At 41.7% G+C, this 24,021-nt stretch overlaps 1 protein-coding gene across 1 annotated transcript; it reads right to left on the reverse strand.

Moving 5' to 3' along the window:
- Nucleotides 1-3,618: 3,618 nt before the first annotated feature.
- mboat1 (membrane bound O-acyltransferase domain containing 1) lies at nt 3,619-23,787 on the reverse strand. The gene is made up of 13 exons (XM_088997837.1): nt 23,486-23,787; nt 22,798-22,943; nt 20,145-20,222; nt 17,378-17,473; nt 13,083-13,138; nt 12,497-12,551; nt 11,282-11,471; nt 7,046-7,238; nt 6,281-6,384; nt 6,137-6,201; nt 5,807-5,939; nt 5,576-5,727; nt 3,619-4,316 (listed from the first exon to the last, which is right to left on the reverse strand). Exons 1-13 carry the CDS (start codon nt 23,579-23,581, stop codon nt 4,169-4,171), a joined length of 1,512 nt encoding a protein of 503 aa, XP_088853963.1. The 5' UTR covers nt 23,582-23,787; the 3' UTR covers nt 3,619-4,168.
- Nucleotides 23,788-24,021: the final 234 nt, after the last annotated feature.

A 24,021-nucleotide genomic window follows, 5' to 3' on the forward strand; every position in this document is an offset into this window, starting at 1 on the left:
AATATTTATTTGACAGCTGTAGTGGACCTTCCTGCTGTCAGCATGCCAATTACACACTCTCCAAAACTCAACATTTGCGAATAGCTTGCTAACGCCAAGACCTGGAATTACACTTACACCACTGCCTCTTCTTCTTCTTTTCATTTCGGCTTTTCCCTTGACGGGGTCGCGATAGCAAATCAGTGTCCTCCATCTTTAGAGGTTTGATCTGCATGTTTGTTTTGGCCAAGCTTTTACGTCGGATGCCCTTCCTGACACAACCCTCTGTATTTTTCCGGGCTTGGGACCGGCACAAAAAGACTTATGTCCCTTTGTGGCTACAGAATAAGCAACTCTCTCAGTAAAAGGCTCCCAAACACAAAATGGTCATCGGCACAGCAACATAATGGCTTAAAATAACAAAAACAAGCCAATGAGCTTAAAGATGGAATCAAAAGTGCTTTTAAAATGTGGAAATTTCAGCAGGCTTCAGGCCATCATTCATTAGTCAGAGTCCACATGGAAGATCACACTGTATGTGACCTAAAAAGGGAATTGCTCTTTTATTTAAGAGAAAAGAAGCTTATGAGACATGACTGCATAGGCATTAATAAGAGCTCCCTATGGTATTTTAAAGAAGACCAAAGGCGCATCAACTGACTTCCTGCTGAATAAGCTCATGGGCAAAAGCGCCGAAGAGCATTCCAAACTTACACAGTAATCATTGACCCACAAACCACATGAATCCGAAATAGCTCCTATGCCTACGAAATGGAAAGACAACTGCTCAGGGGGGTGCCGCCAAAGCAGCGATATTAACGTTGAAGGAACTGAATGGGGGTCTGGATAAAGCGCTGGCCAGACCTCTGGCAATGTTTCTCCCTCCCACGAGGGGGCAGCATTTGCCTTTTGTACAGCCGCCCCACCCCCACTTGCACCTCATATTACTCCCGACCCGTATAATTTAGGAATTAACTCTTTTTTTCCTGATGAAGAAAAAGAACAGTCTATGGCAGGGGTGTCAAAGTCATTTTTTGCCGCGGGCCACATTGTAGTTATGGTTTCCTCTCGAGGACTTATGAATTTGGGGAACCCATTAGAATGTTTAAATCCCTTCAAATATTACATATAGAGCACACAGCAAATTAATAACTCGTTTTCAAATCTGAAGTCAAGAATAATGACTTTTATTGTGCTTGACATCCTAAAATATGAAATTTTGCCTCAGATTTTAGCAATCATCATGGAATTTAACAAGTTTGATTTGCTTTCGCGGGCCGAAAAAAATGATGTGGTGGGCCGGATTTGGTCCGCGGGCCTTGACTTTGACACCTGTGGTCTATGGTTTCTTACGCTGCATGGAATGTTTTTGTGGCCCTAAAACTCAATATTCTGTGGGTCTGTGATATGTGCTGATAGTTTAATGCCATTGTTGCACTTTTTTGTTGTTTATGTTGTGCCCACAGTTGTCAATTGCGGCCATTGAGCTCTGTGGGTGTGTGTGTCCTCTCTCATTCACTCACACATTTAAACACACACACACACACACACACGCACACACACACACACACACACACACACACACACACACACACACACACACACACACACACACACACACACACACACACACACACACACACACGACCTCACTAACTCACACTTAGACTTTGGGATAAGGTAGTACAGTATTTGCTTGAAGGATATCCACAAGTACAGTACTGAAGAAAACAGGCATGTTAGTTTTTCTTTTAAAGGGCAACCAACGTCACTTTTTTGTTTTTTAACTGACATCAGAAAAACGTTTTATAGCATCTAAAATACCCAAAACACGCAGTGTGATATTTTTAGTCAAATGCAAAACACCAATAAAAATTACTTAAAGTGTCCAAAATCTGCAAAAAATTGAGCTGCGAGTTGGGCATTCTCAGAAAGTCCCGCCCCATAGTTCGTGACGTCACGCCAAGACGTCTTGCATTGCTGGAGAATAAAAACAATGGCTTCAGATTCGGATAATATGCTTTCTTGTTACACTTCCAGTTATGAATATGATTCAAATACAGTAAAGTCTCGTTATATCGATATTCTCGGGAGTCGGAAAAAATATCGATATAACCGGACTATCGATATATCCGATCCTGCGGGCATGTAATTTTCTCGAGTTCATAGAAATAGTATCGTAATAAGCAGTACTATCGATATAACCGATATCGATATAACGAGACTTTACTGTAGTTCTGAAGTGGAAAGCATACATCTTTGCAATCGATTAAGTAATTTATTCCGTGTCATTTTGAGGCAAACGGGCAGGGGGGAATGTCTCACCGAAAAAGAGGCAATAAAATGGCCACCGAGCTGTGAGGAATGAATCAGCCCGTTTCCACAGGCTGATACATTCCTTCCATGGAGCTTGACTCCCTCGGCTGGCGGCTTTTGGATGTAACACAAGGGTTTCATAAAAAAACAGTACAGCAAAATACATTGACGTGATGGAAAGACGCTACAATGCGTCTTTTTTACGGTCACGAGGTGGTCCTTTTCTGACGTCACGTGAGGACTCGTCACCAACTCAAAAACAAGACTTCCTGAATGTTCAGAGCGAGTCTTAAAATGTAAAATATAGCTATACGCGGTGGAATCTTATTAAAATACGCCAAGTAGAAGTCATTTGAAGCCATTTTACAAATTATGGACACAACTTGTCCGGAGACGTCGGTTGTCCTTTAAAGCTATAGCTTTATTGTTTGTACGACATAATTTCCAAAATTCAAGTTGTCAGGAAGCTTTAATTGGTACATTTCACACAATTAAAAAAAATATATACAGTACAATAAAAAAAGAAGAAAATGCATATTCATGTTATATTTGATCTCACATGCAAAAAAAATCTAAATCACACTGATTACATTGTTAAAATCCATTCAGCTTGTGCACTGACTCTTACTACTCCAACAAATAAAAGCACACTCAATAACACATATTTGTACATAACTTTAAATACGGCTTTACACATACGGCTTTACACATTACATTTTTGTTAGAAACACTGACTCTTGTTTTTTCTCTTTTAAAAATGCTCGTTCATAAAAAAACTAAAAAATAAGTCAGTGTAAACATTTGCGAATTCAAAATTATTATTTTACCTGGGCTGATGTCTTCAGAATTAAACATTGACCCCAACACATGTTAATTCTAACATATACTCAAAATAAGAGCAATAGCTTGATAGTAATGATAGAAGACAACGACATTCCATGATATGTTTTTACGTGTCAGAGTAAAAATGTAAACACAAATGCAAAAAAAGGTAGAGAAGTTTGGAATGCCTTGGAGAAACACAAACACCAACAATATTTTCATCCCATTAGAACAGCAAAAAATTAACTAACTAATTGTGATACAACACCCAACACACCCTGTGATATAGCGGAACTGGATTTTTTTGAGAATAAGTGTTCATCTGTAGTCATTGTGCAAATCTCTTCAATTTCTGCCACATAATTTTAGTTTCAACATAACTCAAATGATGTGCTGTTGATGACTTCTGTACGGATTATAAATGTGCTTGAGATCAGATATATTGAACTTTTCAATACATTTTAAGTGAATCCATCTATGTATCGACGTGCAGTGTTACTGTTCAATTTTTTTTATCATTTTGGTGTCGTACAATTAAAATGACTGCAATGCCCTACTTGTAATAAACCTATAAACGTTCATCACCATTTGCTTATTACTTATTCATTTATATTGTCATGCCAAATTTACATCGAACGGCCTCGCTTGCATGGTTAGTGACACACCTCCCTGTGTTGGCTGTGATACCAGTGTGTAATGGCTCTCCAGCCACACAACAGCAGTCTTTGTGTGCCATCACAGCCACAGTGTGCATATTTGTCCCCGAGTATCTTGCTTGTGAGTACGTTTTTTGGTATTTGAGTCGTGTGTGTGTGTGTGTGTGTGTGTGCGTGCGTGTGTGCGTGCGTGCGTTTACACTTTCCCACTGTGTCAGCCAGACTCCTACCCAGAGACTCCAGTGTAGTCCATGTCGTTGTCAAGAGAGAGCGTCTACCAGATGCATTGGCAACACAATACTGACTCATGATGTCCACTCAATAATAGGATTGTCTTAAAAGAATAGATAACACACGAGTGTAGATTCCTCATACTGTTTGGCCTGGAGAAAGCTTCACTGTGTTTTGTCGTTGTTACGGTGGACAGACAGACACTGGCTTGAGGGCGCGCATGTGGCAGCTGAGGGGGCTTTGCTTGTGAGTTTGGGGTACAGGACAATCGTAGTCAGGATGCTGAGGATATGCAAGTGGAAGTACATGGACCTGGAACACAGCCAGAGTGTTACAGTGGGAAAAGTTGCTTTTGATGGATCTTTTCTTTTTTATTATTATTATGGCTCTACAGCAGGGGTTTCAAATTCGCGGCCCGCGGGCCAAATGCGGCCCCCGAAAGAATATTTTGCGGTCCGCCTTGATATGAAAGATTAATGTTAGTGCGGCCCGCATGATTGATATGAATGAAACTTGTGTGTGCAGCTGAACAAGTAGGCAAGATAAGCAATGTTTAGGACAGTTAATGTTCAATATTTTCTTTATGTTAAAAAAGTTAAAGGTTAAAGAACTGTGAATACAGACATTTATAACTTTATTAAAATCATTAGTTTTCCTGTGGTTTTTTAAGTCGTCTGTAAATGCCTTATGATCATTAAATTATATTATTTATTTATTACTGGTTCATTAATTTTTTTAATTCATTTTTCCATTTATTCGTTTCATTCGTTTTTTGTGTTAAAAATAAATATTTTGAGAACATTGGAATGTTTTATCTGTGATTTTCTTGTGGAAAAACCGATGCGGCCCAGCCTCACCCAGACTCTGCCTCCAGCGGCCCCCGGGTAAATTGAGTTTGAGACCCCTGCTCTACAGTGAAGACTGTACCTTCTACAATAACCCTTGCTAAATTTTGATCCTCTGGCATTTGAAAATCTCTTTCAAGTTGTATGAATTCACCAAACTTCTGTTACACCAATTACTACAGTACTTTGTTATTAGCCAGGTCTATGAGGCCATATTGAGACTTCTTAAAGAATGTACACAAAAGTCATTTGAAGCCATTTACATTTTACAGAATAAAAATGGTCATGCCCACACAGTGCGGCGTTTTTAAATGATTATTAAAAAATGACCATCCTGCAGCGGTAGAGTCATTGTACTACAATATGCCCAAAGTAATGGTAAACATTTCACCACAGATAACGTAGCCTTTTTAAAATGAATGACTCTGTGTCTTTGTGTTGTCATATTTGTTTTTTTTTTTTCCAAGATGGCGGCGTGTGAACACGCAGCGGCTCCCCTCTTCCGGCAAATTGGCCCTTTCATGTTTATGTTTGTTAAAGTAATTATAAGTGCCTTGCATGCTGGGTCCGAGAGGACAGTAATTCCATCTGTGCTGTATGTCATGCATATTAGCATATTTGACAATAAAGCTGACTTTGACTTTTTTTTTACTTTTTTTTTTATCACGCATGAATGATCTTCTCATGTTAGATCGACATCTAATGATGATGATGGATTGAAGGTACCTGTAGTAGACCATGGTGGTTTCAGTTGCCAAGAGTAGAAAGGGCATGACAGTGTAGCAAATGGCCATCTGGGTGGAAGCCCACGTCAAGATGTCATAACCCAGCTTTAAACCTCTGGAGCCCAGGAAGTATGGACGGAATGATTTTCGTACCTAATGGACAAAAGTGGATGTAACTTTATAGGTGTGATTGTTTCATTTCGGAATATTTGTAATCATTTACAAAACTCACGGCTCGCGCTGCCATCGTCATGAGGATGGCGGTGAGGAAGGTGAAATAGTATCCTGGGTAAACGCCATGCCATAAGGCCGACAAGATGAAGGTTAGGACTAAACGGTGACGTGGCACTCTGTCGTAGCACACCCTGGCGAGTGTTGGGAGAACCATAATGACGTCACATGGGTTCGGAGAACATTTTGGCGTTTACATATTCAATACTGTTTTTTTAAGAGGAAAGTATTTTTTAAAATATGTTTTCATCCTGTCACTCTGTATAGCACATTTTCACCTATCACGAGTGCAAGTATCCCACTCAATAAAACATGGATTCACTGTATTTACATTTTAAGCCAATTTCCAGTTTGTATGTTCCAGTTGTCAATGAAAGCCTTGAAACTGGTTGCTGTCTGAAACAGATAAACAATTAAATAAAATTGATTTGTTATCCCAGCACATAAATTCCAAACCGAAGGACTAGGAAAGCACCTCAACCCCCACGATGTTCAGGTTACTGAGGAGGCTCCAGGAAGCTTTTCCATTTTCATCAATCCCTGAGAAACCAAACCCAGCAGCATTGCTGATGGCATCACCTGTGATGATAATAGAAAGAAAATTGTATTTGAAATCGTGTGGAAGAGCTGTGCAGGAGGATTTATGATGAAGGCACTGAAAATGATTAAGAACTAATTGGTCACACTTTCCTGTTGACCATTTATCGGCGATATGTAATTCAAATTTACAATCAAATAGATTGGAGAAACCAGCCTAAAATTCAAAGTAGATTGTCAGTCTGTGTGTCTTTTTTGGACGTGAGCTTACAGCTTTAACAAATATTTTTTTTAAACGGTAGACGCATATTCCCAGGTACTACTAAACGCATCGTCCACACAGGTGACCACACCACCGGACACGTTTTGATGATTTGGCGGACGTTCAGTCCACTAGAACACTGGAGCAGGGCTCATTTTCAACAAATCACATTTGACAGTTCAGTCAAACTGTTAAACATCAATTATGCGTTTTTTCATCACAAATAAATCGACAAAGCCAAGACCAGCCCAAAAGAAAGTGCACAATTACTGTCTTCAATTTGCCGACTACACTGTCGTCCAGAGCGAGTTCCACGTTTCCATATATAACAAATGCGACTTTTTGTCACAGGTTTCAGTAATATTTTTTTACACATACAAAGTGTCCATCTGACCCTCCGAATGTCTCAGCACAACAATGGACCGCAACATCGTCGCTCACCTAATGTCCAAGCAAAGTAGAATTTGATTCTTGAAGCTTGAATGGAAAATAAGGCGTAGGTGAGGCGGGTGATGAAGGAGGCGTCGCGAACAAAATGGGAGTTGACGTTGTACTCAATTGGCAGCGACTGCGTGACGATGAGGAAGAAGAGCACGCAGCCACAGCACACCAACAACTTTCGACAGACAGCATTCTGTGGAGATGACGTACACAACACAAAACGGGATGATCTTACTATTTAAAAATGGCCGAAGAGAACAAAACAAAAAGGCCAAGCAAAACGCAATTTCCTTCGAAAAAGCAGGGAATAAAATAAATGAATAAATGACTGTACAATGCCTCCATAACTGGTCATCAGTTAATCACAAATAGGTATACTGTAGCCGTTGAGGAAAGAGCACACACGAGTGAATGTGGAGACGTGTTTATTCCAGCGGCTAACAAGTGGATCTAATCAGAAAATGCAGTGAAATACTGTATATGTAACATGCACCCGCCCCTTCCCGTTCACCTGCTGGGTGAGATGCCTGGTCCGAGTGCCCGCCACACAGCGCCCGCCAGAACACCCAGAAGGAAGGTCAAGGTGAAAATTTTGCAGGGGGCTTGACCACCCTGCCACAACGACTACGCAGTCCGTCACTCTGTGGTGAAGGTGAACTCATTCGAGCAGGTGATCCGGGTGAGACCTGAGTGGGGGAACGACACTCAACCCTGGCATGCCGCGGTGAGGCTGGATGTTTCCGAGTGTGTCAGCGACGTGAGACCTGGGCCAGTGAAACGTCCTCGCCTGCAACTAAATGAGCCATCGTACGGTGGCCGGAGGGGAGAGCGGTGGCCACAAAGATAAACCGGGCTGATCTAAGAGCAGACGGAACAAATATTTTGGGGACGCAGTGGTGAAATGGTGCTGGAGTCAGGGGCTCTCCTGGCAAAAGAGGGCAAGAAGGCAGATAGATATTCACCAGGAATGCGGAGTGGCTGACCGAACACTAACTCTGCCGGAGCGGCGTTAAGGTCTTCTTTTGCGGCCGAACGTAACCCGAGCAGGACCCACGGAAGCCGGTCGACCCAGTTACCGTCCGATAGTGCGGCCCGTAGCGTGGCTTTAAGTGACCGGTGGCAACGTTCGCACATCCCGTTGGCCTGTGGGTGGTAGGCCATAGTGCGGTGTACCTGCACACCCAAGGACTGCGCCATGGCTGACCAGAGCTCGGACACAAACTGGGGGCCTCTGTCCAAAGTGATATCGGATGGCGTGCCGAAACGTACGACCCAGGACGACAAAAATGCGTGGGCTATATCTGCAGAGATCGTGGAGGACAGGGGGACGCTTCCATCCACCTAGTGGTCCGATCGACCATAGTGAGGAGATGTGTGCAACCGTGCAAAGGAGGGTGGGGGGGCGACAAGATCCACATGGACGTGGGCAAATCTCCTGGCCGGAATCGGAAAAGTTTCCATATTTTCGTGGGTGTGCCTGTGGACTTTGGCGCGCTGACATGCCACGAATGCAGCTGCCCACTTCCCGACGTCCTCTCGTAACCCAGGCCAGACAAACTTGGCCCCAAGTAGTTTGACTGTAGCCCGGACGCCAGGGTGTGAGAGAGAATGAATAGAATCAAAAATTTGCCGACGCCACTCCTGCGGAACCACGGGACGAGTGCGACCCGGAGACACATCACAAAGGAGAGCGGGACTCCCTTCACACAGTGCCACCTCCTCAAGCATCAGGGCCATACCTGCTGCCTTGACTTCGTGGATGTCCGGATCCTCAGATTGGGCGGTGGCCATCTCTGAAAAATCCACCCCGGCCTTGACTGGACACACGATCGCGCGTGACAAGCAATCAGCCACAGGGTTACACTAGCTGGCCATGTGCCGAATGTCTGTCATAAATTCTGAAATGGCTGCTAAATGTCGTTGCTGTCTGGCCGACCACGGTTGAGTAACCTTCGACATGGCGAATGTGAGTGGTTAGTGACCACATATGCGGTGAACCGGCGTCCCTCGAGGAGGAAACTAAAATGGCGTGTTGGAAGATAGTGCTAACAACACTGTCGAAAACACTATACTTGCGTTCGTTATTTTGCAGCTTCCGACTGAAAAATGCAAGGGGCTGCCATTCATTTTCCATAAGCTGCTCGACCACAGCCTCTACGGCAACATCAGACACATCGGTAGTAAAGGCCACCTGTGCGGTTGAGATCGGGTGGATCAGAAGAGTTACACCTGCGAGAGCTTCCTTGGCTTGTTGAAAGGACTGTGCTCGTTGCGGGGAACACTCGACGGGGTCATGAGCCTTCTTTTCCTTCGTCTCGGAATTGGACTCCGGCCACAACGGTCGGCTCAATGCTCGACACCACTTCACCGAGGGGTTCGGCCGTCACGCTTTGCACGGCGAACCGCTGTGTCGCCAGAAGCACTCGATCTGCTTCTTCCGCCAAACCACGATAGTCGCCGGTGGTTAGGCACGTCGAGTTAGCTAGCACGGTGCGCACTGCGGCCGTTAGCTGGCGAAGAAATATGCGGGGGGAAAAGGAATACACCATCATCCGAATTTAACAGCGACAGCATTTTGTCCATGAGATCCACTGCTCTTCCGTTGCTGAGTCCAGGAAGGGAAAGAACTCTGTCTGCTCTCTCAGAGGCCGATAGCGTGAACCGCCTGAGCAGCAGTTGTTTGAGCGCGTCGTACTTCCCGCATCGTGCAGGCGCGCGCAGAAGCTGCATCATGCGATGTGTTGTCGGTTGGTCGAGGGACGCCACGACCATGTAATATTTTGGCTCATCTGTCGTGATGCCTCGTAGATGGAAAAGCGCTTCCACATGCTGGAACCACGAAGCCGGGTCGCTGTGCCAGAACTCGGGCAACTTCGCGCCGTAGGCGACAGCTGCGAGTTGGGGCGCCGTTCGTGGCGACATGGCCGTAGAAGACACATCTTTGTCTGTTGCCATGAACATTTCCAACATCGGGGTCACCAGTGTAGCCGTTGAGGAAAGAGCACACACGACTGAATGTGGAGATGTGTTTATTCCAACTGCTAACAGGTGGATATAACTCAAACAGAAAATGCAGTGAAAAAAATATATATATATATATATATATATAACATGCACCCGTCCCCTCCTGTGCACCTGCTGGGTGAGATGCCTAGTCCTAGTGCCCGCCACAATACAGTCATTCACACCCACAACTATGGGCAATTTAGAGTTTTCGGTTACAAGCATGAATGTTTTTGAAATCTGGAAAGAAATTGTTGGCAGATCAGATTTGTCCACAGGCACACGTTGCTGCCCTGGAAAGACAAAATTGCATTCAAAAAATAGATTTATTTATACAGGAGAGAAATTAAACTTTTTCTTTTCCTTTCGGCTTTTCCCTTCAGGGGTCGCCACAGCGAATCAATGTCTTTTTCAACCAGCTCTCTACATTTATCTGTCATTGTTCCTACATTTAAAGTTCTATCTTCTTGGAGTTCCATTTCTCTCTTTTCCTCCGGGCACACCTCCCTCCGCTACTTCTTCGACCAACAGTAGTCCATTTTCCACCGGCACCCTGAAGGTCAACCATGCCTCGACCGTTTCATTCGCATATTTGTTTTGGCAAAATGTTTTACATCTGATGCCCTTCCTGACACAACCCTCTGTATTTATCCGGGCTTGGGACCGGCACAATAAGACACTGGCTTGTGCCCCCTTGTGGCTACATTAGGAGAGAAACTAAACTGGTATGGTGTAATTTTTATACACAGCTGACTTCCACGTTTAATTCATTCTTGCACCTTCATTTATTCATACCAAATCAATATCCCCTAAAAACTAGTTATTCATCAATTTGTTGTGCGCTCTTTATGTAATATATGGAGGAGATTTAATTTATAATGGCCCCTAAGAGGAAACCGTAACTACAATGTGGCCTGAAGCAAAAAAATGAGTATGACACCCTTGCTATACGGGGTGCTCGCTGAGCTCCTCACCGCTGACGTTAGCAAGAGGTGTATTAATTTGATATATTTTTTTTCATCCAAATTCATATTAATTATCGTAGATGTTATGTTGGTGGTAACGATTTGAGATGACAATTGTACACCTAAACTGGGATGCAAGTTCTACTGTAATTTCACAGACCTTGTTCGGTCACTTACATTGCCTTACAGTGCTCTTGCGTCTAGCTTAAGATTTTAGGATTTGAGATGAATGAGAGAGACAACAGATCCTATGCAAGTAGAATCTTACCAGAGGTGATGGATCAGGAGATTTATGGAAGCCATTTTTGTCAGACGTGCTGCCGCTTCGCCTGAGACTGCCACTGATGTGCGTGCCCTCAATAAAGTCAATGTAGTCCTTGTAGTTATTAAACGGACCCACCAACACAGTCAAGAAGTTGAGATTGTAACTCAGGTACTGGATGAGAGAAGGTCTTATGCTGCACAGAGAAGGGAGGGAGGGGGGGTACAATGAGATTGCAACATGCCATTAGAATTAAATAATTTCGAAGATGAAAGCGGAGTTCATAATGATGCAAGTCTACAAATGACAAGACTGTATGTGACTTTATTACAAAGAAATTAACGATCAAACAGGATTTACTTTGATTGAATTTTGAGATGAGTTGTACAGGAAATTAATCGCCAGCAGCAATGCTACATTTTGAAATGGATATGAAACCCAAACTTATAAATATTATAATTACGACATCAGCTTCACAATAATTTAGAATGTTTGTTCTAAATACATCAATGGAGCATGTTTTGAATTATCGATGATCATGTAATCTTTCACTTGCAAAATGATGCCATTTTAGTCATTTGGCAGCATGCTGTTCACATGAACAAACTATTCACCATCGCTGCATGTCCTTGTCCTTCTTAGCTAAAGAGAGAGAGTAATTTATTCTTAAAATAAGTTCAGAAATGTGTTGAAACCTTTAATGAAATGCCATTTCAATTCAATAAAATTGTGTGTCTCATTATACCTGCAATCTCAATGTTGGAACAGGGGTGGAATAGGTTGGGCATGGGAAAAGTATCTTGTTTAATGACACTTATCGACCAGCTGAAGTCGCTTTTCCAGTCGAGGTTTGCAAATAAAAGCCTCTGCAGCAACCAGCAGAGTTCCTTGCTGTTGTCAAATTAGCTGACAGTGACATCACGGCCCAACTCGGCCTGGATTTCGAACCATGTTAAGGTGGGTTCTGAAGAACTTTTTCATTGGAACCACACAGACCTAAAATCGTGCCATGGACAGAGCAAGGCCGTGTCCAAGTGAACCGGTAGAATGGAAAAAGTGGCTTCAAAGCCATTTTTTTAACCGTTTGCTTCTTTCAATAATTTCCAGTAAAAAGAGCACAATACCAAAGTTTCCCTACCTCCTTTCCATCAACATTGTTGCTGTTGTGTTAAAAAATAAAAATAAAAAAAGAACTATGCCCACTTAGGCATGCAGACTTACGTTATTGCAATTTGCTTCTGTTCTGAGGTCAGTTCATCAGATTTCTTACACATACCTGGAATTAAAAAAATATATATGATCATGTTGTTGCTTCAAACATCACACATTTGAGTACACCCTACATGCTGTATGATCATCCTGAACTCTATTTTTTTGTTCTTTCTCATTTTTTTCTGCAAGACCTCACTTCAACCCTTTCTTGTTTGTTTTTGCAATTACGACATTACGTCACTTTATGTACGTCACTACCTCACTTTACATACGTCACTGCCTCACTTTACATACGTCACTGCCTCACTTTCCAGACGACACTACCTCACTTTACATACAGAAATTACAAGTATTGTCTGTAGTCAATTGTATGTCTTTTAGCCACGTTATAAGTGCCTTGCATGTCTTGCACGCTGGGTCCGAGATGACATTAATTTCATTTGTGCTGTATGTCATGCATATTAGCACGTTTGACAATAAAGCTGACTTTGACTTTGATTTCCGTATCCCACAGCCACCTAGTTTTTTTAATTCCACTAATAAATGTCACATACATGATGCTATGTTTTCATGTGCATTGTGAGTGTTTTCTTACCGTCATGGAGCTGGAATGAAAGTGACGTAATCTTCTGGGTAACTACCATCAATGGCCTGAGCAGAAAATGTTACTTAATTTTGTACACATGACAAATATGTCTGTGTAAGCTCTCAGTCGTACAGGAGTGGTCCATCGATGACAAGGTTGCTTCAGCCGTCATCTGTACAAAAGTGAAGGTTTCGGACGTTTCGCCTCCTATCCAAGAGGCTTCGTCAGCGAACTAAAGTCTGACTGGTCGTATCGGCCCCATTTATATATCCCTAATGTCCAGACATGGTGGCGCCGGACACCGCTATGATAGGTCCCTACTCTCAGGTTGGGGGGGGCAGAGGACCCCTCCCTGTGTCCCCACTGATTGTTCCTACATTCCTGACTAACGACTGGCCTATTACCCCCACTCCCACCGGTACCACCGGTCACCTCATCAGCATAACGACCCTCATCAGCATTACGAAAGTTGCCTAACCTGTTTTGCCTAAGCAGGCTATTGTATGAACGATCCAAATTGAACCTCACCCCACCAGACCGGTTTAATGAAGGCAACTAAAAAGGGACCCTTCCAATAGATACAAGAAAGAAATGATTAACTGTCTCCAAAAGTTAGAGAAAGGAAAACATATAGAAAAACGGATGTATTTTAGATTATACCCGGGAGAGGCCACGCCATGTATCTATGGCCTGCCAAAAATACATAAAGAAGGGTTCCCCCTCAGACCCATTGTTTGTAGCATTGACTCCTCTACATACAATGTAGCCAAATATTTAAAAACTATTTTAGCTCCGTTGGTTGGCAACACAGAATATCACGTAGAGAACACCACAGGGTTTGTAGAGAGGATCAAAGACCTCATGTTGGAACCTGAGGAAACTTTGGCATCATACAATGTGACTTCTCTCTTTACATCTGTCCCAACCCCAGCAGCAGTCTCAGTGGTGAGGACGAGACTACTGGCGGATGTTTCTCTGCATGAAAGAACCAAACTTAAACCGGATCACATCTGCCAATTATTAGAAATCTGCCTTAATACTACGTATTTTCAATTTCGGGAAAAATTTTATAAACAAATTCATGGTTGTGCTATGGGCTCACCAGTTTCACCCATAGTGGCTAATCTTTACATGGAAGAGATGGAGAAACAGGCCCTCACATCCTTCCCAGGGACAAAACCTAGACACTGGTTTAGATATGTGGACGATACTTTTGTCATAATTAAGAAACAAGAAACTCAATCCTTCACAGATCACCTCAACTCTGTAGACTTCAACATTAAATTTACTCGTGAGGACATTCAAGAGAACCAACTAGCCTTCTTGGATTGTAAAGTAATTATAAAAGAGGACAGAGCGCTAAAAACAGAAGTCTTTAGGAAGGCTACGCACACTGACCAATACTTACTTTTTGACTCTAACCACCCTTTACAACATAAACTAGGAGTTATCAGAACCCTCCAGCATAGGGCTAAACTAATACCAACTAGCACTGAAGGTAGAGAAAAGCAGTCTAAACATATCAGGAGAGCACTCACTAACTGTGGGTACCCTCAGTGGTCATTCAACAAATGTCAGAAAGAAAGAATAGGGAATGAAACCAATAATTCTCAAGATACAAAAAGGAGAGGAGTAGCAGTACCGTACATTGCAGGAGTTTCTGAAAAATTACAAAGAGTCCTTTGGCAACATAAAATTCCTACTTATTTCAAACCGATAAACACGTTAAGGCAAAAATTAGTGCATCCAAAAGATAGGCTACCAAATGAAAAACAAAGTAATGTAGTTTATTCCATACATTGTAAGAATGAAAATTGTAAAGAGCAGTACATTGGGGAGACTCAACAAATTCTCAAAAAAAAAGACTTTATCAACATCGCAGGGATAATATAAGTGGACCTCAATCGGCAGTACATTTGCACCTAAAAGCTAACAACCACTCATTTGATGACAATGAGGTTAAAATCTTAGCGAAAGAACATGGATGGTTTGAAAGGGGGGTAAAAGAAGCGATTCTTATAAAACAACAAAATCCTTCATTAAACCGGTCTGGTGGGGTGAGGTTCAATTTGGATCGTTCATACATTAGCCTGCTTAGGCAAAACAGGTTAGGCAACTTTCGTAATGCTGATGAGGGTCGTTATGCTGATGAGGTGATACCGGTGGGAGTGGGGGTAATAGGCCAGTCGTTAGTCAGGAATGTAGGAACAATCAGTGGGGACACAGGGAGGGGTCCTCTGCCCCCCCCCCCCAACCTGAGAGTAGGGACCTATCATAGCGGTGTCCGGCGCCACCATGTCTGGACATTAGGGATATATAAATGGGGCCGATACGACCAGTCAGACTTTAGTTCGCTGACGAAGCCTCTTGGATAGGAGGCGAAACGTCCGAAACCTTCACTTTTGTACAGATGACGGCTGAAGAAACCTTCTCATCGACATGACAAATATGACAAACCTTTCATTACCTCTCTTGTTTGTTAAAGTGTTTGACACTTTAAGTGCAGTTCAAATGCTTATGTAATCCAGCAGCATTAATGCAATCAGAGAAGACAATGTTAACATCACAAAAAAACCACAATATATATCCACACACCACTGCACCCATTATGAAGTCACAAATACCAGTTTACATTTCAATTTCCATTGGTATGAGGTCACCAATACATATGTACATTTGTGCGGTTGTGTGAGTGCGTACTCTATGTATGTGTGCTGCATTCTGTGCCGCGGCCAAAAAACAAAAAAACAAACAAACAACGCATGCGGAGTGACAATTAGTGTCAGCAACTAACAGTTTGTAGTTGACAGTAGATAGACATTTTAAAGCTGAAAGCTAATGTGTTCACAATTCAAAGTAAACCTAGGCAAGGAAAAAAAGGGAAACCCAACATGTTAAATCAGACATATTTCATCAGAACCTTGTGCGACAGGAGTTCACCGTCTGGTCACTACATACGCATATTAAAATCGTCATCACCAGTTCCATTTTTTAAAACGATTGCCTCAAACCCAAGCACAATTCTAGTTGCTCATCCTCAAAATCTTGTGGATTGATGGGAGTCGGCCAACAAATTCATCCATGAGTTACGATGCTGACTTGGAGTCATCTGACATACATTTAGAAAAGTAACTTCCTTCAGCAAATTCCTTGTTCTCTTCTCATTTCCAGCATCACTAATGCGAGCATCACCAGCATGCTCCTGAATAAGAGGAGGACATTCTGTGTTTGCGGGGATGATAGTGTAATATTACTATTACTGTACTTCAACATTTATTTATTAATGTTTGAAGTGGGGAACTCAAGTCAGACTCAAGTCACAGAATTTCAAGACTTACTCCAAATAAAAAACTAAAAACTCCACTTGGCATTCAGGAGACAGTTTGTATTTGACACTTCTGGAAGTACTGCATCACTTGATCTGATGTTCACATGTCACCCAACGTCGTGTTTTGGTCGCATGCATTTTTGTTTTGTGGATGACAACTACAATGATTGAATTTAATGAAAAATGAAAATGAGGCATCATGTCCTTGAGTGTGAACGGAAACTATAAGACCTAACACCTAATTTCAACCAACTCCAGAAAAGCAAACAAAAGGAAAGTTATGATAGCATCAAAGTTTAGCGCACATTAACTAAGCTTCATGTAGACGCGTTTAATTGTGACGACAAAGTAAACAGACTGGTTTGGGCTCATTAAAAAAAATTATTGTAAATGTATCATGTACATATACTTATTACACAAATACTGTTTATGAAAAATAGCTACTTTGTGACTCAGCAGGAATTGTATGGTTTGACTGGTTGGTTGGGCTTGTTTAAACCCACGTTATGACTTGCTTGATCTTTCCAACAGTAAATCTTGGGATTTGCTCCAACGTTGGAGGGTAAAACGAGGGACTTATAATTTCCTCCAACTGTTGTTCGAACAATGAAGCTCTCCTGTCCATAAATATTAAAAGCCCTTCAATTTCGCGGTTTTTTTCCCTTGAATCTCTGTTGAGTCCACTCAAAAGGGCTAATGAAGCTCATTTTAACTTCATATCCACAAAGAAGTATCGACATTAAAGAGTCAGTTCCAAGGAGGCAGTGTGAACGCCACCTGCTTGGCTAATGTCGCACGCCAAACACAAACACGCATTTCCTCATTTTAATCAGTAGCACTGTATTTACCAAAGGCTGTGTCACTGGTGACTGTGTAAGCATGCATGTCACATTGCGGCAAAGTTAACTGATAACATGTGAAGTGAAATTACGAATGTGCCACCACAGTAAAGGTGTGGCAGAGTCAGTTTCCTCACCCAGAGAAGTCAGTGGACAGTATCCCATATTTAAAGATGAAGACTCTGCTCACATGGCACACAATCAGGTATCCCATCGCCACCACCATGGAATACCTTGGAGGGAAAAGGAAGATGTTCTTGTGAGAGGTGCAACGTCCACTGGGAATAAATTATTTGTGATGTGTGATGATAAATGATCAAGTGAGACCATGTTCTCATGAGAGATTTAGAAAATGGGCCTTCAACTCAAAAGAAATCGGACTGGATTTGTTTGTGTGAAAATGCTGAAATCCCAGGCAAGCACAAATAATTTGTCACACAACCACACTCCATCAGCTTCTTTTGAAACTTATTGTATGGTAGATGCTGCTCAAAACCTGAAATAGGCCTCCTCCGTGAGCCAATTAATGGAAAACAAAATATTTTTTTGTCCTCCGAAATTACATAGTAGTGGTCTACATACAGAATGTGTGGTCAAAGCTCAAATGAGCAAATGTTACACGCACTTTGTCAGAACTAAAAAAGCCTCACCATGACAAGGTAATGCAAATTGTGAAAAATATTGGATTGGATTGGATATGCCTTTATTAGTCTCACAGTGGAGAAATTTACATTTCACAGCAGCAAAGTGATGAAAGGAATGAAAGTAGAAAAACAAAATACATGAGCTGCTGGAAAGGCAGCCACTCTCGGGGGGCCGTCTTGAAGTCAAAAGAACAAAAAAAACTAAATAACAAATAATATGACAGCATAGAGACAATATGACAAAACAAAGACACGGAGAGACATTCATTCTTCAGGACTTGCTGTACCCTCTTTGTGATGACATGAAGCAGTTCTAGATGAAAGAGGAGAGGATCAAAGAGTCTTTCCACCAGTGGATCAGGGACATCATGGTGGAATGTGCACGTCGACTACAAGCTCAATGTTGAAAGCAAACGCGCGGCTGTAGCATCCATTGACGAAAAGAGATTGTCTCACATCTCCTGTTCCACATAAATCTGCTTCAATTCCAAGCCGCAACAGTTCCACATACGCATTGGCGCTCTGCGCTGTCGCTGCTTTCTTCTTATCGCGGGCTCCTCAAGCCATGCATCCATCCAGCCGCAGACTGTCCAACAGCACTGACCTTTCCGCTAAACAAAGCGGGGCTGTGAAGATGCTGCCCATTACAGGCGCAAAAAAGCACAATGGCCCCTTTGGTGTCCAGCGATGGCAGTCGAATGGCTCCGACATTCCTCCCATTCAAAAACAGTACTGCTGCCGAAAAGGCGCAACCGCTCAGCACAGTCTCCTCCTACCTCCTATAGCCATGTGTCTGAGTGTGATGATTTTGGCTAAGTGTGCACTGAATTCCTCTTGCATCCTCAGTATTAACTGGACCTGTGCAAATACTGTACATATAGAATTATGTCTCTTGAAGAAAGGACACCATTTCCACAGCTCCACACCAAGTGAACAATACAGAACAATTTTAAGACAGCATGCTGCTCTCTCCCGCATGTATTCCTCCATCCACAAAAGTGTCATAACAAACTGGACCTGACTTGTTTGGTCTCATTCCTAAAATCTGAATAGTACGTATAGGTGAAAAGACCAACAGGGGAAATTGTAGCAGGAGCCACAAATGTTTAAACAGGCCCTTTGAACAAATGCACACACATCACCTCACACATACACACCTTTCCCCCGTTTTTTTGGGGATTCAATAGACTGATCTGTTAGGTTGACTTTCACCTAACATGTTTCCCATTGGCGGCATGCTTTCAATCAATAGTTTCTCCACTCAAGTTGCATTTCAACAAGTCAACAATCCTGAACATTGGAATGCGCTCTGAGTCAATGAACCACTTGGCCTCGATCACAGCTTGATTGTCTGCTGTTGCATCATTTCTCTACCGTTTGGATGTATGTTGCCTGGCAGACTGGTCAATCAAGTCTCAAGACCGCTTTACCTAGTTGATGAGCAAATCAGAAGTACAATCTTTCATAGCTGTGATTCTTCAAGAACTTCCTCTTCCAAGCACTTTGTTGCAGCTTCAGCTGTTGTAAAAGTGCAATATAAATCAATATGTATTGTACAGTATTGTATTACATATTGCGACAGACTGTGTTCAGATTCCATCAGAGGACAAAACATTGAATGTACATCACGTAATGTTGAGTTACTCAGCAGGTGGTCTCAGACCTGGATCATCTCAAGATTTTGTGATTTAGACACTGTAAGGTTTGGGGGGAGGGCAAGCTTCTCAAGTCACCGCAGTACATAGAAAATAGACAAACAGTTAACATAGAATATTAACTCCTCCCATGTGACATGACCAATCCAGGACTACATTGTAGCGACATCCACTCGTTTTCAGCCATCTCAGGGGTCGGTCAACCATTCTACCACTTGCTGACTGAAAAACGAACTTGTGTGCTCTGTGCTCAAGTAATAGCCAATCACGCATCCCCTGTTTTTGAAGCTGTTGATGTAATTTTTAAATTGACAAAAAATTGCAACTGCCCTCCCCCTTTAACCCCCGCCATGTTCATACTTATTTTTAAATTTTATGATATTGTACTTGCATTACGAGTATAACTGATCTGCATGATACTGAGAGGTGTCAAATCATTTAAATTCAAAAACTAGAACAAAATAACTATTTTATATTGATATTGATTTTGCACTGCACTGAAATAAACCCCCTAAACTCAAAAAATGCATCAAATGAGCCATATGACCAATGTTTGGATTTGAATTAAATGGAACTCATAAACAAAAATAACACTCAATATTTACCTGTGTACATTGCTGATGTCAGTTTGAACGATTAAAAGGTAGTTTGCAAGCACCACAGCCAGGAGGTGAGCGGAGTACCTGCCAAGCACACATGTATATCCCCAATTCCAATGAATTTGGGATGTAGTGTAAAACATTAATGAAAAGAGAGTATGATGATCTGCAAATCATGTTCATTCCATTTGATTTAACCCTCATATTATGTAACGGGTCAATTTTACCTGTGTCCGTTTTTTGTGGTGACGAATGCACTGAATATCCTTTCTTTTTCCTTTCTTCAAACAATTCTAAAATATTGCAATGGAATAGAAAATATGTTGTCTCTCTTTTCAAGTATGTTTATAACATCTCAGAAACACAAAATAGTTATTCGACTGTTGTGTGTGGATTTTTACATCCAGGTAAAAATGACCCAGAATATAATCAAGCTGATTTTTTTAACATAATATGAAGGATAAAACAACACAAAAAGGGCAGCACAGTGACCAACTGGTTAGCATGCCAGACAGTACAGAGGTGCAGCTTCGATGCAGGCCTGCTTTACCTGTGTGGGTTTTCTCTGGGTACTCAAGTCTCCTCCCACATCCCAAAATTTCAGATTATGGCATGTAAGATTAATTGAACACTTGAACCTGTCCCTCATTGTGAACATGACACGTTTGTCTCTTTTTGCCCTGCGACTGGTTGGCAACCAGTTCAGGGTGTGCCCACATACACTAGGATAGGCTCTATCCAGTGACGTGCGGTGAGGTTCATGGCTGGTGAGGCACTAACGTCATCACAGTCATATTTACAAACATGAACTCTACAGAGTAGTTTATTCACCATGTGAATGGCAACAGTTAACGTGTTTTGTTTAAAATGTCATGTCAGCATTCTTTATAAAAACTGTAGCATCGAAAAAAAGAATAAAAAAAAAAACGTTATTATTGTATTACCTTTACTTATAAATGAAGTCCATGCGCCGCTCCTTCTGAAGAAAGGCATCAATACCTTCTTTGTAGATGCCTTCCTTATCTTTATTCAGTTTTAAAAGTCTCTCTATTTCTTTCAATTTAGATATGTAATCCTCCATTTCTGAAAATAAGGCCAAGCAACACGAAAAAATGACTGGATGGTTGCACTTAACTTGCTAACTGTTTACTGTCGCTTGCTGTCACTAATTATGTCCCTCTGTCATGAGGCAGGAGAACTGTGTGCCTCACCTATGCACATAGTTTTGATAAAAATAATATAAAATAATCACTATAGTACAGTGTTTATAATGTTAAGCGACTCAACATTATATACACCAGCTAAACTGTACAAATTAAGTTCCTATACTAAGTGTTTGAACACTTTAATAGCAATATGCAGAGGGACAGCAATGCGGTCTCACTGCAGAGCAAGCCAGCACAGTTAGCAGAGTCATTGCGCAATCCATGGTGAGGCTCAGCCGGCTGCTGCCTCACCTCTCGTCTCTACTGAGTATTTAAACGGTAAATGTGAAAATTCAGCGATTTTGAGGAAAAAAAAAATCAAACAATGGTGAAGTTAGATGGAAAAGAACTTTAAAGTACAAGTCACTAAATAAATATAACTGTTGAGGCATGGCCTCACCTGTCTCCCCTGACTGCACATCACTGGCTCTCGCACATCCTGTGCTCCATGTGAGGATATGTGGATGAATGGGTGGACGGATAATACAAAGACAAAATGGTCAAAATGATACAATGTACTGTATTGTTTAATTAGAATTTTATGGCTGCGGCGCATTCCAAAAAAACAGCTGAGGCACCTTCTCTATCAGCAACATTCAATTAACATTTTGTCACGGAGGACAATAATTGTTTGTCGGTGCAATTATTTCCTATTCTTGTTTGGTGGGGGCTTAAACTGTTCAACAATCAGGGGTCTCCCGGAAATTCGCCTCGTCAGACCACACAACACATCCACTTTATATCAGCCAATTTTAGATTAGCTTGGGTCAGTGACATTTGTGAGTGTTATTAAGAAATGGCTTTTGCGATGCACAGTACAGTTTTATGTGGCACTTCTTCTAGTGTCGAACTAGATTGACTGACATTGCTTTTCTGAAGTGTTTGTGACATTTTATATGATGTAATGATGTGTGAGGATTCAAAGGTCACGGGTATTCAATTCTGGTTTTCGAGGTTTGTCGCTAACATGCAGTTATTTCTCCAGATTATCTGAACCCTTTGGTATTATGGAATCCAATGGAATTCTGCGAAGCTCATTTGATACCCAATCATGGTACCCAGCTGTTCCTAGTTAGCCTGTTCACCCGTAGGATGTTCCAAGGACGTGTTTGTTGAGTATTTTGCCACTTTGCTTTTTTGGAACCTGTTGCAGCCATAAAATACTAATTTAATTGTGATTTGGTTAAAACAATAACGTTTATAAATTTTAATATCAAAAATGTTATCTTTGTGGTGGATTCAATTAAATGTAGGATGATCATGATTTGGAAAACCTTGTATTCTATTTTTATGTATGTTTCACCCAATGTACCAACTTCATTGAAATTGAGTTTGCAACATGAACTACAATGCATGGACACCTGTGCTATATTGAATAGTAAACTGTTGAAGTTAGTCCTTCATTTAAACTTCACTAGTGGGCTAGCGTGATGTGGAAAACCCTCATACCGTACCATCCAAAGCAGAACATCATTATTATGACGCCCAGCAGAGTGGCCACCGCGTGCCTCACTAAGGGACTGCTCTCTCTAGGACTGAGGTAGAGACGAAACCAGAAGGCAGAAGACAGAGCAAACAGCTGACACGCCAAAAAGTTCACCTGTGTGACACATTTTTGAATGGTAAATTCTATCAGGAAGATTGAGTATCTACGATACAGAATTATCACGCCGTCCTTTTAACAATAATGTTATATTCATTATTGATTTAGTCTCAAATGACGAGATTAACAATTTTCTGTGGATCCCATTTATAACGAAAAAAAACGAATGTGATTTCCCCGATCACTTATGCTTTCTTTCAAGAATGGCACACCTCGTGTAAATTATGGCCGTTCAGAAGGTACAATAAACCTGTTCATCCACCTGTTGGCATTTCATACAGAAGAACATTTAGGTCTTCCTGCGAGTACGGAATATCAGATAAGTGTTGTAATCCACAGGTCCTGATTTAAGTATGTCATTTGTGAATAAAACGAGGGAATGTCATCATTATTATGACAGTATACATATTTTTGTTACATTTTGTTGGGTGGTTGTCGGCATATATAAATCACGACGACGCGTCTTTCAAATAATTAAGTACACACATTGTGGTGAGATACTATTGTGACTTGGTAAACATTTGTAGTATTGTGCTTACCAGCGCAAGAGGAAAGCCCCAAAATTCACTAACAGGCAGCAGCCACTGAGATCCAGTAGTTTTAATCGCACTGTGATTGTCCATGCGCTCGCCCATCCTAAACAACAACCTGTGTATGGACAACGCGTCTGTTCTTTGCCTTTTATGAAACGAAGCAGTATCTACTTGTGTTAACTGAAATACATAGCTCCTTTAAAATAGATCCCGTGACAAGTAAAGCAGTCCACAGTTTGGTGAAGTCCAAGTCGAGCACGCCCGGTATCGCGGTCCTTGCTCCTCCACCGCCCTCTCTTTTTTGTCCACAGCTACGACCGGCACAACTGCTGGAGTCTGACAGTTGAATAAAGATGAGCAGAGCACTACTTCCGCATATATCCTCAAAAATAAATGTTTAACCTTTCGAGTGTTATTTGTCACTTGTTTTCAAAATGTGGTTAACCTGTACCAAATAATAAAACTAGTGGTTGTTTATGTTTTTTTCTGAAGTCAACATTTTATATAGCAGCAAACTATTTTGTGAGCAAGATTTTTTTAGC

Source organism: Hippocampus bargibanti, linkage group LG06 (genome assembly GCF_051943395.1).
Source record: "Hippocampus bargibanti isolate YZ-2025 linkage group LG06, ASM5194339v1, whole genome shotgun sequence".
Classification (NCBI taxonomy): Eukaryota; Metazoa; Chordata; class Actinopteri; order Syngnathiformes; family Syngnathidae; genus Hippocampus; species Hippocampus bargibanti.

Excerpts from the sequence above, each read along its gene's own strand:
- mboat1 (XM_088997837.1), bottom strand. The coding sequence starts at position 23,581 with ATGGGCGAGCGCATGGACAATCACAGTGCGATTAAAACTACTGGATCT. Across the intron at positions 12,552-13,082 it reads TTCATTCCAGCTCCATGACG|GTATGTGTAAGAAATCTGAT; the intron begins GTAAGAAAACAC and ends TTTTAATTCCAG. Across the intron at positions 6,202-6,280 it reads TGAACATCGTGGGGGTTGAG|ACAGCAACCAGTTTCAAGGC; the intron begins GTGCTTTCCTAG and ends TATCTGTTTCAG.